Here is a 16344-nt window from a genome sequence, read left to right as displayed (position 1 = left end):
TTCTCTGTGCTTCACTCAGATTGTTAGTAAATGTAAATGCAGTAATGTTTGCCTCATGTGTGTTTGGGGCAAGAAGTTTAAAGGTAAACTGCTTTAGAATTGTGCTTGGGTATCAGTGAGCACTTAAATATTGAATATTATCTGCTGCTTTTATTGTTGCTCTAACTGAAGGGGTGGAAGCTTTGGAGAATTCAGACGATACCCACTACTGATCCTGTTTGGGTGCTTGTTTTCTCTGTGGACGTCAGATGAGCTGGGGCCTCTTAGAAAGCAGAATAGATTGTTTGCTGGACTTGAATTAGAGACCTTGGTTCTGTGTGACTCAAATATAGCATTCCTCTCTGTCGGCTTCAGTGTTTGAATTTGCTTGGGTAACTAGTAGGGGAGTGGTGCTATTCCCAGGAGAGAAACAGATTTTAGGGAAAATAATGATGAGTGTCCTTTAGGGCCTACTGGCTAGAGATGGAACTACCACCACAGGCATTTGGATGGAAAGGCCTAGAACTCAGGAGAGAGATCTGATCTGGAGAGAGAGACTTGGGGGTATGCGGCATGATTGAGCCCCCCAGGATGAGTGGACAAGGAGGGCACCCTGCAGAGGATCTTCCCTTGGGTGAAGCAGGAGGGAGCTGGGTACAGGGGGTGAGCGTGCTGTGGGGAGAGGGAGCCTGAGGAACCCAAACACCCAGCCAGTGTGTGTCCAGAGTGGTCTCACGAAGATCAAACCAGGATCATGCCTACTGACGGCCACCAAACAAGAGAAGCGGAACCAAGAACATGCAAAAAAGGAAGTTTCCGAGGATCACTGTTACTTGAAATAACCCACAGAAAATGTGAGATGGTGTTGCAAGTGCCCTGCCTGCCCCACAGCCCTGGAAAGACCCTTGTCTCCTGCACGCCCTTGCCTGACTGGGCTTGGTATTTGCTCTTGGCAATGCCATGAGCCCCGGTCATACTCAAGGAAGGACACTGTGCTCAGTGCTTTATGCTCTCACTGAGATGTCCGGACAAACTTGAAAAGTAGCATCTAATGGTTAAGTTCTCAGACATGGGTTAGACATCCACATCTGTGGCTCAGTTCCACCACTTGCTCGCTCTGTGGCTTTGATTCCTTAACCTTTCCAAGTCTCAATTCTTCCTGTCTAGTGGAGGTTATAACAGGACTTACCTCCTTGGGCTCCTGTGGGGAGTAAATGAGTTGAGTGTGTGTAGGTGAGGATGAGATGAGTGAGTTCCTAGTGTTTCTCTTGGACCTGGCCCATGCAAGGGCCAGGTCATTGTTGGTTGTGGATATATCCCTCATCTCATTGCACATGAGAAAACCCAGGCTCAGAGAGGATAAATGACCTGCCCAAGGTTATCTGTCCTTCCAGAACAAGGCTTTATGACCACTGCTCCCATGTTCAACCAGGCCTTTCAGACCTAGTTAAACCTACACAGAAAATGATCCATGAACTGCTCTAAGCAAAGTCAATACAGTGGAGATGCCTCTTCCAAGCACAGTAGTTTGGGTGGGTTGTGGCCACCTGGTCTGTGACATCAGTTAGTGAGCCTCCTGTCCCCAGCAGAGACATATACAAGGGCTTAGAACGATCTTTACTGAACAAAGTTGGGGTTTTTATGCCTTCGCATACCCCAGGAGTGACTACTTGTGAGACCCTGGACATGGTGGGGAGGCTGCAGTCCCTGGGCAAGGCAAAGTGCAGTCATCCCACCAGACCGTGCCTCTGGCTACAGGATGTTCCCCAGGGTCTTCGCCAAATCATGTGTGAGATTCATGTCATGGGGCTCAGTACAAGACCAGCACAGAGTGATAATCCGTAATAGTGCTCCTCTAGGATCAATCCCTGGGTTGCAAAGATCCCTTGGAGAAGGGAATGGCTATCCACTCCAGTATTCTTGCCTGCAGAATTCCATGGACAGAAGAGCCTGACGGGCTATATAATCCATGGGGTTGCAAAGAGTCGGACACAAGTGAGCAACTAATACTTTCATAGTAAGAACTAGGAGGAGGAAATGTCTAGCCCAAGGAGTCAAGGGTACCTTATTCAAGTTCAGGTGTTAGGAGTGCTGAGTTCTAATTTCTTCTCTGTTCTTAATTTAATTGATTAATTTTACCTTCTATCAGTTAGCTGTACTCGCCATAAGAGAACAATCTCAGTCTTTTCCTATTCTGGACTCATCTATACCAAAAAGCTGGATTTTTTTTTTTTTTAATTTTTTAATTTTTTTTTTTAATTTTATTTTATTTTTAAACTTTGGATTTTGTTTTAAAAACAAGTTTAAGATCAAATGATAGTCCTTTGAAAAGGTTAACAAAATTGACATACATTTAGCTAGAAAGACCAAGAAAATAAAAGACTCAAATGACTAAAGTCAAAAACGAGAGGGGTACATTACTACCAACCTTACAAAAATAAAAAGATTTATTCAGTTTCAGTTTCAGTTCAGTTCAGTCGCTCAGTCGTTTCCGACTCTTTGCGACCCCATGAATCGCAGCACACCAGGCCTCCCTGTCCATCACCAGCTCCCGGAGTTCACTCAGACTCATGTCCATCAAGTCAGTGATGCCATCCAGCCATCTCATCCTCTGTTGTCCCCTTCTCCTCCTGCCCCCAATCCCTCCCAGCATCAGAGTCTTTTCCAATGAGTCAACTCTTCGCATGAGGTGGCCAGAGTACTGGAGTTTCAGCTTTAGCATCATTCCTTCCAAAGAAATCCCAGGGCTGATCTCCTTCAGAATGGACTGGTTGGATCTCCCTGCAGTCCAAGGGACTCTCAAAAGTATTCTCCAATACCACAGTTCAAAAGCATCAATTCTTCGGCGCTCAGCCTTCTTCACAGTCCAACTCTCACATCCATACATGACCACAGGAAAAACCATAGCCTTGACTAGACGGACCTTTGTTGGCAAAGTAATGTCTCTGCTTTTCAATATGCTATCTAGGTTGGTCATAACTTTCCTTCCAGGAATACCATAAACAATTATATGCTAACAAATTAGATAACTCAGATGAAATGGACAAATACCAAGTAAAACAAATTACTGAAACTGACTCAAAAATAGAAAATCTAAGTAGACCTATAACAAGTAAAGAGATTGAATTAGTTATCAAAAACTTACACACACAGAGGACCATCTTATTTTATAGCTCAGTATGCATATATGTAATTCACAAAAGAAAACCCTTTCTAAGTGGGATGCTTCTGATATTCTCTATTCCATTTTTTAGATGTTTATCATGATAGCAAACTGATTTTTCAGTCTACCATGGGCTTCTCTGGTGCTCAAATGGTAAAGAATCTGCCAGTGATGCAGGAAACCCGGGTTTGATCCCTGGGTCGGGAAGATCCCCTGGAGAAGGAAATGGTAATCCCACTCCAATATTCCAGTATTCTTGTCCCATGGACAGAGGAGCCTGGAGAGCTACAGTGCCTGGGATCGCAAAGAGTCAGACACAAGTGAGCAGCTTGTACAATGGTTCATATCCTGTTTAAAAAACATGGACGTAGTGAACTCTTCATTTTTTTCTTCCTTGTTTATATTTTGGAATATATCTGCTTTTATCGCTTTGCAGAGGGAAAATAAACTCAGTTAAACTGCCTTTTCATCCATTTCAACTCACTGTGAATTTCTCTGTGGTCTGTAGTGCCCGGTCAGCTTTTGGTGATACCGAGTTCCTTCCTGCAGAGCAAACACTGATGAGGGAACTTCCCTGGTTAAGACTGCTCCTTCCAATGCAGGGAGTGTAGGTTTGATGCCTGGTGGGGGAGCCAAGATCCCACATGCCTAGTGGCCAAAAAAACAAAACATAAAGCAGAAGCAATATTGTAACAAATTGAATAAAGACTTTTTAAAAAATAGCCCATGTTGGAAAAAAAATATCTGTTGAGTCTGCACTCTGGGCACATGTGACCCAGTGCCAGGTACCCACAGGCATGCAGGTAGGTTAGTGCCCAGTTCTTGAAGAAAAGACACCATTACTTAGCCTAGGCAAGTGCTTGGTCAAAGGGAGGCCCATCCCTGAAGTACAGTAAGCACCTTGGAGGCTGTGAGGTGATCAGTGAAGGCTGCCGAGAGAACAGGTCTGAGCAGGGAAAGAAAGCAAAGGGAGCAGGAGGCTGGAAGTTGTTTGGAACTTCTCTCAGCAGAAGTCAGGAGCCACTAGTGCTTTTTAAGCCAAGTCGTTCTAAGACCAGGTGAAGGTTTCAGGAAAGTTAATCCGACAAGTCTATTTCACTGAACAAAGCAGACAAACACCCCTGCCCTCATGGAGCTTACATTCCAGCAGTGGAGTTGGAGGCAGAGGAGTCAAGCTTGTATTGCTTACAAGGAATGTTATGTACGGAAGGTGACGTGTATGATGAAAAAGCGGAAGGAGAAGGATGAGGGTATTGGGAGAGGCTCAGATGGGGTGCATCCTGCAGGGAACCTGGAGTCAGGCAGGCTGATCAGGCCGTGATCGGGGTTGGGGACGTAGCCTGAGCACCAGCAGTGGCAGCGGGGAGGGCAGTGGGCAGCACAGCAAGGCCATCAGCCTCGTGACCCTCTATTTTCCTTTCAGAAACACAATGTGTAACATCCGGGGCAACAAGCAGACCCAAGGAGCAAACCACAGACCCCCCGGAGAAGATTCTCCACTGAGCGAGGAGACGCAGAGAGAGGAGCAGCCCTCTCCCCCTGGCCCTGGCGCCCCAGGTGAGCTCTGCCCAGGCCCGAGCTGCCTTCAGAGACTAAGTTGGTGTCCTCTGTCTTCCCCTAAACCAGCGTCCCTGCTTTTGTGTCAAAGACGGAACGATCCAGATCAGTCCTCCTGGGCTTCCATGGGTCTAGCAGCAGTAACGATTCTTTTTTTTTTCTTAATTGAATTTATTTAGCTGTGCTGAATCTCCTTTGCAACAGGCAGGATCTTTAGGTGCGGCATGCAAACCGTTAGTTGCGACATGTGGGATCTAGTTCCCCAACCAGCGATTGAACCTGGGTCCCCTGTATTGGGAATGCAGGGCCTTGGCCACTGGACCACCAGGGAAGTCCCCCCACCCACTTTTATTTTTAAATTGTGGTAAAAATACATAACAAAATTTACCACTTTAACCAATTTTAAGTGTAGGGTACTTGCACATTTCTTGTGCTACCATCACTTTCCATCACTACCATCCATTTCCAGAACACCTTTCATTTTCCCAAACTGAAACACCAAGAAATGATTCTTGAAGTAATAAAGGAAAATATCTCTCACTTTTTCTCCCTTCCTTTTTTTTTTTCAATTTGTAAAGAAAGGATATGAAAATGCTTTTCTGGGATGATTAAAATCAGATCAGCCTGAAGAAGCAGAACAAGTGACTTCAAAGTATTCTTTCCTACCATGATATGGCACTTTATTATTTGTTTTTCAAAATATGAGTGACCCATCAGGGTGGGTTGGCATCTTTGAATGGGCATTCATACCTTAGGACATATTTTAACTTGGAAACAATTGGGAAAAAACTAGCTAAGTCTTATGGTAGAGAGAACCCCTGGGCTGCACAGAAGTGACTTTAGTGTGGAGCACTGTCTGGTAAACCAACAGCCCAAGAGAAAATCAGTACTATATCGAATCAATAGCAGGTTCTTTGTACCAGGGCTACTCTAAACGGTTTTCCTTTTTTTGCTGGGTCGGGGGGCAGTGGTCACAGTTTCGTTAAGATATCCAAGAACTTTCAGGTGTACCAGCTGAATTTAGAAAAGACAGAAGAACCAGAGATCAAATTGCCAGTAATTCACATACCATGCAATTCACTCCTTTGAAGCATACAATTCAGTGGCTTTCAGTATGTTCACAGAGTTGTGCAACCCATCACCATAATCTATTTTAAAACTTTTCTTTTTTCTTATTTTATTTACTTGGCTGTGCCAGTTGCAGCATGCAGACTCTTTTAGTTGCAGCTTATGAATTCTTGAGTTGTGGCATGTGGAATATGGTTCCCCAACCAGGGATTGAACCCAAGGCCCCTGAACTGAGAAATCCTTAAAACATTTTTATTACCCTCAGCAGGAACCCTATACTGCTCAGTCATCAGTCTCAGTCTCCATCTTCCTCCAGCTCTAGGCAAACATTAATCTTCTTTCTGCCTCTATAGATTTACTTTTTCTGGACATTACATAGAAATGGAATCTACCACATATAGTCCTTTGTGATGGGTGTCTTTTACTAAAGCAGGATCTTTTCAAGTTTCATCCACATGCACGAAAGGCTTTACACTCCATTAATCCATTTAGTCTTTACAACGACCTGAGCAGTAAATACTGTTGTTCTCATTTAATAACCAAGTGGACTGGGGACCGTTGTGTGGAGTGACTGGCTCATGGCTGCACAGTGAGTACAGAATAAGATTCAGGCCCAACAATCTGGCCCCATACTACTGCTTGAAGCCTCATTTCTAAGTCTTGCCTTTGAAATCTACCTCTTTATTGTCATGAAACCTTGTCCGCACAAGCAAAATCTGATACACAAAGCAGATAAAAGCAGAACTGGGAGTCTAGGCTCTTTCAAAGCCTCTCCCTAGTCAGCCTTTGAGGCACTCCCGTGAAATCCTAGGGCACTGATTGAAAACCACTGCCTTAGGCCTACTTTTCCTCAACTGTAAGATAGGCACAGTGATGCTACCCTGCCTGCCCTCAGGGCTGCTGGACAGCAGTGTTATTAGAGGGTAGCAGGGCTCCAGGGAGCCTCCCTGCTCTCTTAGACCCCATGGCAAGAGAGAGAAGCATTGCATTCATCTGAGCACTGCAGGCTGCTTTGTAACTGGCCCAACCAGATTTCTTTTGGGCTGCCGTGGCAACCCTGGCTTCCCTGGTGGCTCAGTGGTAAAGAATCAGCCTACAAAGCAGGAGATGAGGGTTCGATCTCTGAGTTGGGAAGATCCCCTGGAGAAAGAAATGGCAGCCCACTCCAGTATTCTTGCCTGGGAAATCCCTGGACAGAGGAGCCTGGCAAGCTACAATCCATGGGTTCACAAAGAGTCGAACACAACCACGCAACTCAACAACAACAATCAGGTTTCTTTTAAGTCTGGAAAAAGACCATTTTGTTCCTACCTTCAACAAGACCAAGGAGTTGTTTTTTATCTGTTCCAGACTATCTGGTTGTCCCTTGGCCTGGTCCCTGAAGAAAGTTGCTAAAGTCATCGGGCTCATTTTGCGAGTCCTATCTGTCCTCTCCCCTGGGATCTCATACCTCATCCTTAGTTTTAACATCATAGTCCTAAAAGGACTAGGTATGACTCCTTAAGATGTACTATTGGGGGAAGATAAATGAGTAAATTGAGTTAGAAAATTAAGATGGCTCAAGAAAAAAATCCTATACTGTACCAAAGTAGGCAGCAAATGTGGCTCTGAACTTTTCAGCAGCCAAGGCAAAGAGGGAAATGTAAGCAGTTAGATTATTTTTCAGTGTCCATAAAACTATAAACACATATTTTCTTGAAAGAAGCAAAGATTTTTCTGGCACTGAGAGCTGAGAAGAATTTCTGTTGGGCCCTCATAACAGACATGGTGTATGCCATGCAGTCAAAATTCTGAAGATCTCTTGACCTTGAGACCATTGCATGGCCCTACATGCAGGCTGATGGCAGAGCTCTAAAGCACGGCTGGGAGTAGGGTGGGACAAGTGATTTTTCAAACACTAGATTTAAGAATAAAATTTAGCATGGATCAGCAAACATTTTCTGCAAAGAGCCAGAATAGCAAATATTTGAGTCTTTGTAGGCCATGCAGTCTCTATGGCAAGTACTCAACTCTGCCTTTGTGGTGTGAGAGCAGTGCAGACAATGCACACATAAATGAGCAGGGCTGGGTTCCAATAAAACTTTATTTACAAAAGCAGGCCAGGGCCTGATTTGGCCTATGGGCCATTGGTTGCTGACCCAGGCCCTAGAGGAAATAAAAGGATATAGCCTTGAGACATTCAGCTATGGAAAGTATGACTCTCCTAATTTAGCTTGTAATTAGAATCAAATGAAGGTTTCCATTACTCACTGGGACGAGAAGGCAGAGTATGGATCTTCTGTGCTCCTGTCAGTGGACAGATCTGTGTGCTTTGAAAATCGCCCGGAGTGTAGAGGAGGAATCCTGAAATAAGAAAAAGTACTTCCAGCCTGGACCTGTGGCTGAGGAGATGGCCACCTGGCAGACACCAGCAGGGTCATAGGAGGTAGCACCTGCAGGGTGAAATCAGAGAGTAGGGAACAGGCACGGTTTGGAGGATGGGCTGGATGAGCCAGCCAGCACAGTGTAAACAATGTTGATTTAGTTTCTTGATTCTCAGAATGTGATCCCTGCACAAGTTATATCAGTATCCCCTAGGAACGGTTAAAAATGCAAATTCTCAAGCCCCTCCCCAGGCCTATTGATGGAAAAACTCTGGGAGGTGGGTCCCCAATCTACATTTTACCAGGCCTTCCAGGGCTTCTGCAGCAACCCCAAGGTTGAGAACTACTGAGGCCGCTGATCACAACCTCTGTGTTCTCCTTTTGAGCAGGGAAGGATCCAGCAAATTCTCTGAAGTCCTCTCTGACCACCAGTCTCATTCGGAAAGCCAAAAGCCAGAGCAACACCTTCCCGCTCTTCAGTGAAGGGCTCATGCGGAACCGAACTGCCCAGGAGAAAGTACTGGCCTTGGAGCAGCAGGTTCTGATGCTCACCAAGGAGCTAAAGGCTCAGAAGGTGAGCTCTGGCCCCAGAGAGGCCCCAGGCTCTGGTGCTCTCCTCTGGGCCTGGTGCCCCTGGACAAATCAGATATGATGTGTTCGCTAGTCTAGGTCCTTAAACAGCCAAACTGCATGTGGCTGGGAATACTGTGCTGTTGATCAGTCAGGGACATGCTGTCACTCGGACTAGGTGACCGAAGGCCACCAAGGACAGGGTCTCTCAGATCTCCCCTGGGAGACTGTCCATGACCTGACCCCACACCTGAAGAGGGACAGTGTTTGGAGGAGAGTGATCTGCATGCAAGGTCCTGGGAGGGGCCACTGAAGGAACTGGGGGATCTTTGAGCTGGCAGCTGGTAACTGGGTATAGATTTCTGAAGGACTGTCACGGGGCAGAAAAAGCGGACAGGTCTCTGTGTGCGGCCCAAGGGCTAAGCACAGAGGACAGTGACAGGGAGAAAGATTCAAGTGTTGTAGAGACAGAAGTTAATTCTAGCAGTTAAAAGAAAGAGCTACATGGTCGTTGTAGAAAACAGGTCACACACATACACAGATGTGCAAATCCTTCAAAAATCCTACCAGCCAGAGAGTAAATCAGGTTCACATCTGGCAGTGACCTCATGAAGTAGTCAGGGTCATGTGGCAGAGCAGCAGTGGGGAATGCAGCAGAGGCAGTAGGTTCTCTTTAGCACAATAAGAGTGATTACACCAGCACAGTTGCTACCGAAAATCCTGAGCTCAGGGCCCGTGGTGCTGTAGAGATGGGCCCGGCTGAGGTCCCAGGCTCCTTCTCCTCTGAGAGGAAGGTGTACACTCTCATGCTTGAGCCTTGGCTAAGAAAACCCAACACGAAAGTTATTATGAAACCCTGAGTCTCTTTCTGCATTACTTCTGCTCTTGCTCCTGGGGAGGTAAAGAGTATACTGTATTTACTTCTAAATAGTCTCTCCTTTGTTCGTTTCTTCTTTTCCGTTCTGTTCTGTTTTTGGAGAACACAGTCCAGAAAAGCACTCTCCCTACCTTGTTTTGGCCCTTTCTCTGCCTTTCTCACCCTAAACAGTTATTTTGGGAACCAGCAGAGCCTTCATACCTGGCAGGTCAGGGGTTACATTTAATGAAGCAGCAGGTGACTTTAGTCCTCAAAGGAGGAAACTCATCCATTCCTGGGTTCTCTGCTCATTTGTTTATTCACCCAGCCTTCTCTGAGGCCCTGTTACAGACACACGGTGTTCTAGGCACTGGAGAACAAACGGTGAGAAAAGACACAGCCCTTACAGCACCCAAATATATCCTTACAGCAAATGAAGTCTCCTCTGATGACACCTAGCACCCCAGCCATCACTCTTGTCTCCCGTTACCTTTGTGTTCCTGTCGTGAGGGTGTGTTCCCGTCGTGAGTGTCATGAGGCCGCTCCTGAGAACCAAGGGCATTAAGCTGAGCTGTAGCAGTTTCCTGATTCCTGGACCAGGACAATGAAAGTCCCAAACCTGACCTGGAAAGGAAGAGAAATGTAGAATGCAGACACTTCCTCTCCTTTCTGTGCATCTTCTCCCTTCTTTCTAGGAAGTGTGGGTGGCCTTTCCTCTTAGGGTGTTGTTGCTGCTGCTGCTGCTAAGTCGCTTCAGTCGTGTCCGATTCTGTGCGACCCCATAGACGGCAGCCCACCAGGCTCCCCCGTCCCTGGGATTCTCCAGGCAAGAACACTGAAGTGGGTTGCCACTTCCTCCTCCAATGCATGAAAGTGAAAAGTGAAAGTGAAGTCGCTCAGTCCTGTCCGACTCTTAGAGACCCCATGGACTGCAGCCCACCAGGCTCCTCTGTCCATGGGATTCTCCAGGCAAGAGTACTGGAGTGGGGTGCCATCGCCTTCTTGTCAAGTGAAGAAGCCCTGGGAGACCTAGTGGTTGCCCCTAGTGGTTGTGCAACCCTGGAGGATTCTTCGTTCTTCACTAAATGAGGCCAGCTCTTGGACATTAGTAAGGGCCACCTAGGCTGTTGACAGCTCCCCTACAGTCAGCCTGAAAACATCAGGGAGAAGTTGTTCAAGCATTAGAGAATCTGGACTTTCTTACTCGCGCACTTTCTTGGGACAGAGAGTGGGAAGAGACTGTCTTGGGACTGAGCTTTTGCCTCAGGGAATGAGTGAATTGCCTGCTCTCTGACCCATCATTTCCCAAATGCACTTCAGTCTAGAGGGCAATTCAACGCACAGACCTTTAAATAAGACGGTCCTGGCCCTGAGCAAGTTCCCTAACCTCTCTCAGTCTCCACTTCCTCCTCTATAAATGGAGCTATCATCAAATAGGGCTATCATCATGTTTTACTGAAAAGGTCTGTGTCAAGACTCACAAAACTCAGTACCTGGCAGCCAGCAGCTGCCCCAGACATGCAGGTGTGGTCATCTTGGCTGTGACTTCGGCATTCTGTGCCCTCCCTGTTGACTCCTTCCCGCACACACCCCGAGGGCCTCTGAGAATTCTGCTCGTGGGCCAGAGGCAGTCCTTACCTTTATTCCACATTTGGAACAGGGACCCCAGTTTTACCAACTGGGGTTTTGCCCGCAACCCAAATACCAAAACCAAAGAGAGGAAGGAGAAGAGGTAGACTCTTGACCCAGAGATGAGACAGAGGAGGTTGGCACCATCTTGGGGTGCCCAGTGGTACCCTAGGCACTCAGAAATGCTGGTCAGAGAGCAGCTCTCCATCTGAGACCATCTAAGTCTAATGCTTCAGCTGCAGAAAGAGTCCACTGGACTTCTGGGCCTGGCGCCAACAGATACCTGCTTGTGTCTCTTCAGTGGGAAGATACACCTTCCTGCCTTAGGCTGTAAAAGGACCCAGGAACTGGGGGTCTTGTCCTGGCTCAATCAGCCAGGCAGACACTGCCAATAGTAAAGAGCTTGTATCTCAAGCTCTGTTGGCTGCTCTGGAGGGCACAGAGGCACTCTGGGGACTCCACTGCCCGGAACATGGAGAAAACGTGAGCACAGGTCACTGCTGGCGTGCAGGCTGGTGCCCTCCATGCGCTGTCCTCCTTAACTTACAGCAGTTATCCTCGCCTTTCCTGACAGACACCAGAGTCCTGGGAGGTTCTGCATGCCCGTGCCCTCCTGGGCAGTAAACCAGGGATCAGGCTCTGGAGTCTGCCTCCAGAGCTTCTGCCCTTTTCACTGCACCCTGTTCAAGGGGCTCGGAGGAGGTGGGTGACTTGCTCATGGTCACACAGCTGGAAGAGCCAGGCCTTGGGCACTGGTATCCTTCCCCAAGTCCAGGACTCCTCACAGCCCAGCCACCTCCTCTCTAGTCTCACAGGATAGCCCCATGTCAGTCACAAACACCACAACTGCTCTTCAGGAGAAATGAATGCACTTCCTGTGATTCCAATACCCATGAGGCCATTACCCATCCTAGGCCCCTGCAGTGCTGGCCCCAGAGGAGATCTGGACTCTGGGAGGTGTCCAGAGTTTACCAGGCAGCTTTGGTCCAGTGAATCAGGCTTTTAGAGTCGACAGCCTTGCACCCAACCTGAAGGCTGTCTGCTCCAGCAGATGGAAGGCTGGCCTTTGTGGTAGTGTTGGCCATCTGTTGGCTTCTAAGCAGGATGAACTCCTCCTGGGCCCTGCCTGTGGCCAGCTTAGTGCACTCAGGATTACTTGGTGAAGGTGTGTAACTCGCTTAGGACACTTGGTTGGAGCAAAGTGCAAGCTCTCACTTCCCAGAACTGCAGACAGAGACTTAAGAATACAGGTCCTGGGGTCACAGAGGGAGGGTTGAGAGGGCGCCCTCAGCACTGAAAGATTGAAAGGGGTATTTCAGCATGGGGAAGGACGCTTGCCACACTTTCTCTGTCATCCTTTTGGTGCCTCTTGGTGGCATAGGACCATTATCTATTTTACACACGAGAAAGCTGAGGTTCCATTTTCTGAAACACGCACATTAGGTCCACCTTCATGGATCTGGAATGGGAACCCAGGGCTCCTTCACCTGCTCACAGCTGGCCCTGAGCCCCTTAGGGGTAAGAGGATGCCCAGTCCAGTGCTCTTCCCACAAGCACTGTTGGGCCCACCCACCTTGATTTTAGTGAGTGGTGAAGATATCAACTCGTTCATAAGATAAATGATTTATTGACTTTTAAAATACTTACTAAAATGACAACTTGTTACCCATTGTTAAAGTCTAAGGTGGGCCAAACAATGATTCGATTAAGAAATATTAGAAGTATCACTGAGCCAGCTCTTCTAAGCCTCAGTCCTAAGGCCTTGCTGGGGATTGTGGGAACTGGAAACAAGCCAGGTGTCCATCCTCGGGGATGGGATGAAGGGTATCGTGTGCTCCATACAAGGAATACTCTTGAACTGTTGCAAATGCGTGTTGTTCGATAATGACTGACCTGGAGAGCTGCTTTCACATGTTGTAAGGACAAAAGCAGCTTCAAAATGGGATGTTCTAGCTTTGCTTTTTGTTTTTTGTATTTCTATTTGATGTATATATGTGTTTTGGTGACTGCCTTGTTTCACCTGGCATAAAGTCCTCAAAGGTCATCCATGTTGTAACATGTAATAGGATTTCCTTCATTTTTAAGAGCGAACAATATTCCATCGTATGCCACATTTCATTTATCCATGCACCATCAATAGACACTTGGGTTGTTTCCACCTCTTGGGTTTTGTGAATAATGCTGCTATGAATATGGGTTATTTCTATTTTTAAAGAAATCAAAAGAAGCATTTCTATGCAAAATCCATTAATTACACATCATGGAGAAGTCAAAGGTCTTAGGACTGGAGTTGGGAGCCCTCTGCTCTAGCTGCAGTTTCCCAACTCGGGATCCACCAGGTCCCTTTAGTTCTCTGCTTCCTTGAGCTTCAGTCTCCCCATGGGACAGTGGGGTGACTGGCCCAGGTGGTCTCCCGGGGCCGGCCAGCCTCCAGGTTTCCCAAATCCATGATCCATTCCTGCTTCTCCTTTCACTTGCTGCTCTGGCTCCACTATCTCCGGGTCCCTTTCTTCCTGTCTCATTCTGGTGCCCAGATCCTGGGACGAGAGGACAGACTCCTGGCCTGGTGTTTTGGTCTTGGATTTTGAGAGCCAGATGTGGGAAGGGGGAGACAGCTGATGGAATGAAATGGGCCTCAGAGTTGACTCTGCCACCCTGGGGGACAGATACCCACCCAATTCTGAGGCTAGGGCAAGTCCAAACAGTGGCCTGTGTGGGGTTAATTCACCAGGCAGTTAGCCAGGGTAGCCTCCAAATCTCCGCTGAAGCAGAAAATGGTCTGGGCTTCTCAGTCACCGGCAGCCACAGGAATGCTAATCTCTCTTTGCACAGCCCTGCGGAGCTGAGTTCTAAAAATTCCTGACATTCCGGTTTGGTTTTCAACCCCCTCCCCACCCACCTCCCCTCCACACCCAGGACCTACCTGCAGCTGCATACCTGTCCTTTCACTCCACTGAGCCTTTGCGTAAGCAGTTGGCTCAGCCCCATCTGCAAAGTTCTCCCAATCCTCAGCTCCCTCCATCTGCCCCACGTCTCCCACCTGCTGCTTGACCATCTCTGGCCCTCCTCATTCTTCAGGATCAGTTTAAGCTGCTCCACCTTTCTATGAAGTGTACTGGTCGCCCCGCCCCCTGGCACCCCTGCCTCCACCCCAAACGAAAGTCATTGCCCACTGCCCTGTGCCCCGACAGACACCCCTGCTTCCGTCTCTCGCAGTAATTCACTCCACAGCAGTGGTTCACCTTTGCTTCCACCAGCCTCTGTGGCCCTTGAGGGTGGGAATGGTGACTGGTCCCTCTCTGGGTCCCAGGGCCTGGCATGGGGCCTGGCACTGAGTGAGCACTTGATACAGGTTAGATGGATGGATAGAAGAGAAAGAACCAGAAAAGGGACAGTCACTAGTACCAGGGTTTCAGAAGTTGTATGCTAACTTGGTCTTATCATTAGCTTCTCAAATGAAGTAATGATTTGGGGCAGTTCTCCTCCAAAATGGAATTGTTCTTAGCAAACCACCCTATCCAGCCAATCATTTATTTAAATGCTTTGGCATACATACAGTTAAGGTGTCTCCAGGGAACCACATTTTTCCAGATGAGACTGGCATGGAGCATGGCAGTGTGACCTAAAGACCCCACCTGCAGGTCTGAGGTTCACATGAGACTGGCTGCTGAGCTCCCTGATTTCTGATACCCTGGTCCTGGCCCCAGATGAATTCATATCCCTGCTTTGGGGCAGAACAGGTCCCCAGTGCTGGGAAGGTTGGAAGCTCAAAGGCACAGGGAATCAAACCTTGAATGCTCAGTGTACTTGAATGAATCAGGTGGCCCTGCGAAGAACTAAATCGAGGTCTGTTGCTTCTGAACTCCCTGCTGCTTCCTTGCACCAGCCTCACAGGCATCGTTTGGTAGGCAGAGGCGTGGACACAGATGGATTGAATGAAGCCCCAGGTGTTGTGGCTTGGTGTGAGGATTGCCAGCATGTTTTCTCTCTAATGCCGCCTCAACTCGATTGGTAGTGACTGCATGGATGCCATGTTCAGAAGGATTCTGAGGCCTCAGCTAGGGTTAGCAGGAAGGAATACTGAGATTGATTATGAACGTCTGGCTCAGGAGTGAGAGGGAAGAGCCATGCCACACCGCTGCCACTCCACCTTCAATACTGACCAAGCACAGGCAGCTCAGTGGCTGAATGACTTGGGATTAAATTCCACTCTGCTGGGCCTCCGTTTGTTCATTTCTGAAACAGACATGTATAGGGTACGGGCAGAAGCCTTAAAGTATTATAAAGCTTAAAGCCTTAAAGCCTATAACATATTGGAAGTTAATTTCTCTCTGACATTGAAGAATCCAGAGTGAAGTGCACAGTTCTGAGCTGGCAGGACAACTGTGTCATCTTCAATATGCAAGTTCTGCTTGTGAGCCCAACGTGGCTACTTCAGTTCTTCCCATTTCCCAGGCAGAAGGAAAGGGAACTGGGCCAGGGCAGTCTGTGTGCAGTGGTTTGGAAGGTATGACCCAGAAGCTACCCACAGCATTTCTCATATCCCATTTAGGCAGAATAATCACTTGACCACATCTAGCTGTGAGTTTGGCTGGGCGATGTAATCCTTTGCTGGGGATCCATGTGTCTAACTAAAACTCTCTTTTTTTTTAATATTTATTAATTTTTTTGATGGCTTCCCTGGTGGCTCAGACGGTAAAGAATATGCCTTCAGTGTGGGAGACTCAGGTTTGATCCCTGGGTTGGGAAGATCTCCTGGAGAAGGGAATGGCAACCCACTCCAGTATTCCTACCTGGGGTTGCAAAAAGTCGGACATGACTGAGCGCACACACACACACACACACACACACACGTACGTTAATTTTTTTCACTTGGCTGTGCCAGATCGTAGTTGCAGCTTGCAGGATCTTGGATCTTTGTTGTGGCTTGCTGGATCTTTAGCTGCAGCTTGCAGGATCTAGTTCCCTGACCAGGGATCAAACCTGCATTGGGAGCTCAGAGTCTTGGCCACTGCACCAGCAGGGAAGTCCCTAAAGCTCTTTTAAACAGAAAGAGAGAATGTGGGTGCTAGAATGAGATATCCCAGGAGATGATGGTCTTCTCAGGTGGTTCTAGTAGTAAAGAACCCGCCTGCCAGTGCAGGAGATATAAAAGACAC

The 16344-nt window shown here is 47.6% G+C and overlaps 1 protein-coding gene across 2 annotated transcripts in view; it reads left to right on the top strand.

The window, feature by feature from the left end:
• TBC1D2 (TBC1 domain family member 2) overlaps positions 1–16344 on the top strand; it is a 42734-nt gene that overhangs the window by 8750 nt on the left and 17640 nt on the right. For both annotated transcript variants that reach the window (XM_019966264.2, XM_070794813.1), the window contains exons 4-5: positions 4566–4699; positions 8520–8704. In XM_019966264.2, coding sequence (XP_019821823.2) covers positions 4566–4699; positions 8520–8704 — 319 coding nt within the window. The remainder of the gene's footprint in view (positions 1–4565; positions 4700–8519; positions 8705–16344) is intronic.

The sequence above is a fragment of the Bos indicus genome, chromosome 8, assembly GCF_029378745.1.
Source record: "Bos indicus isolate NIAB-ARS_2022 breed Sahiwal x Tharparkar chromosome 8, NIAB-ARS_B.indTharparkar_mat_pri_1.0, whole genome shotgun sequence".
In the NCBI taxonomy this organism is placed as follows: Eukaryota; Metazoa; Chordata; class Mammalia; order Artiodactyla; family Bovidae; genus Bos; species Bos indicus.
Note: the sequence above shows the minus strand (reverse complement) of the source record. Positions and strands in the feature narration are given on the sequence as shown.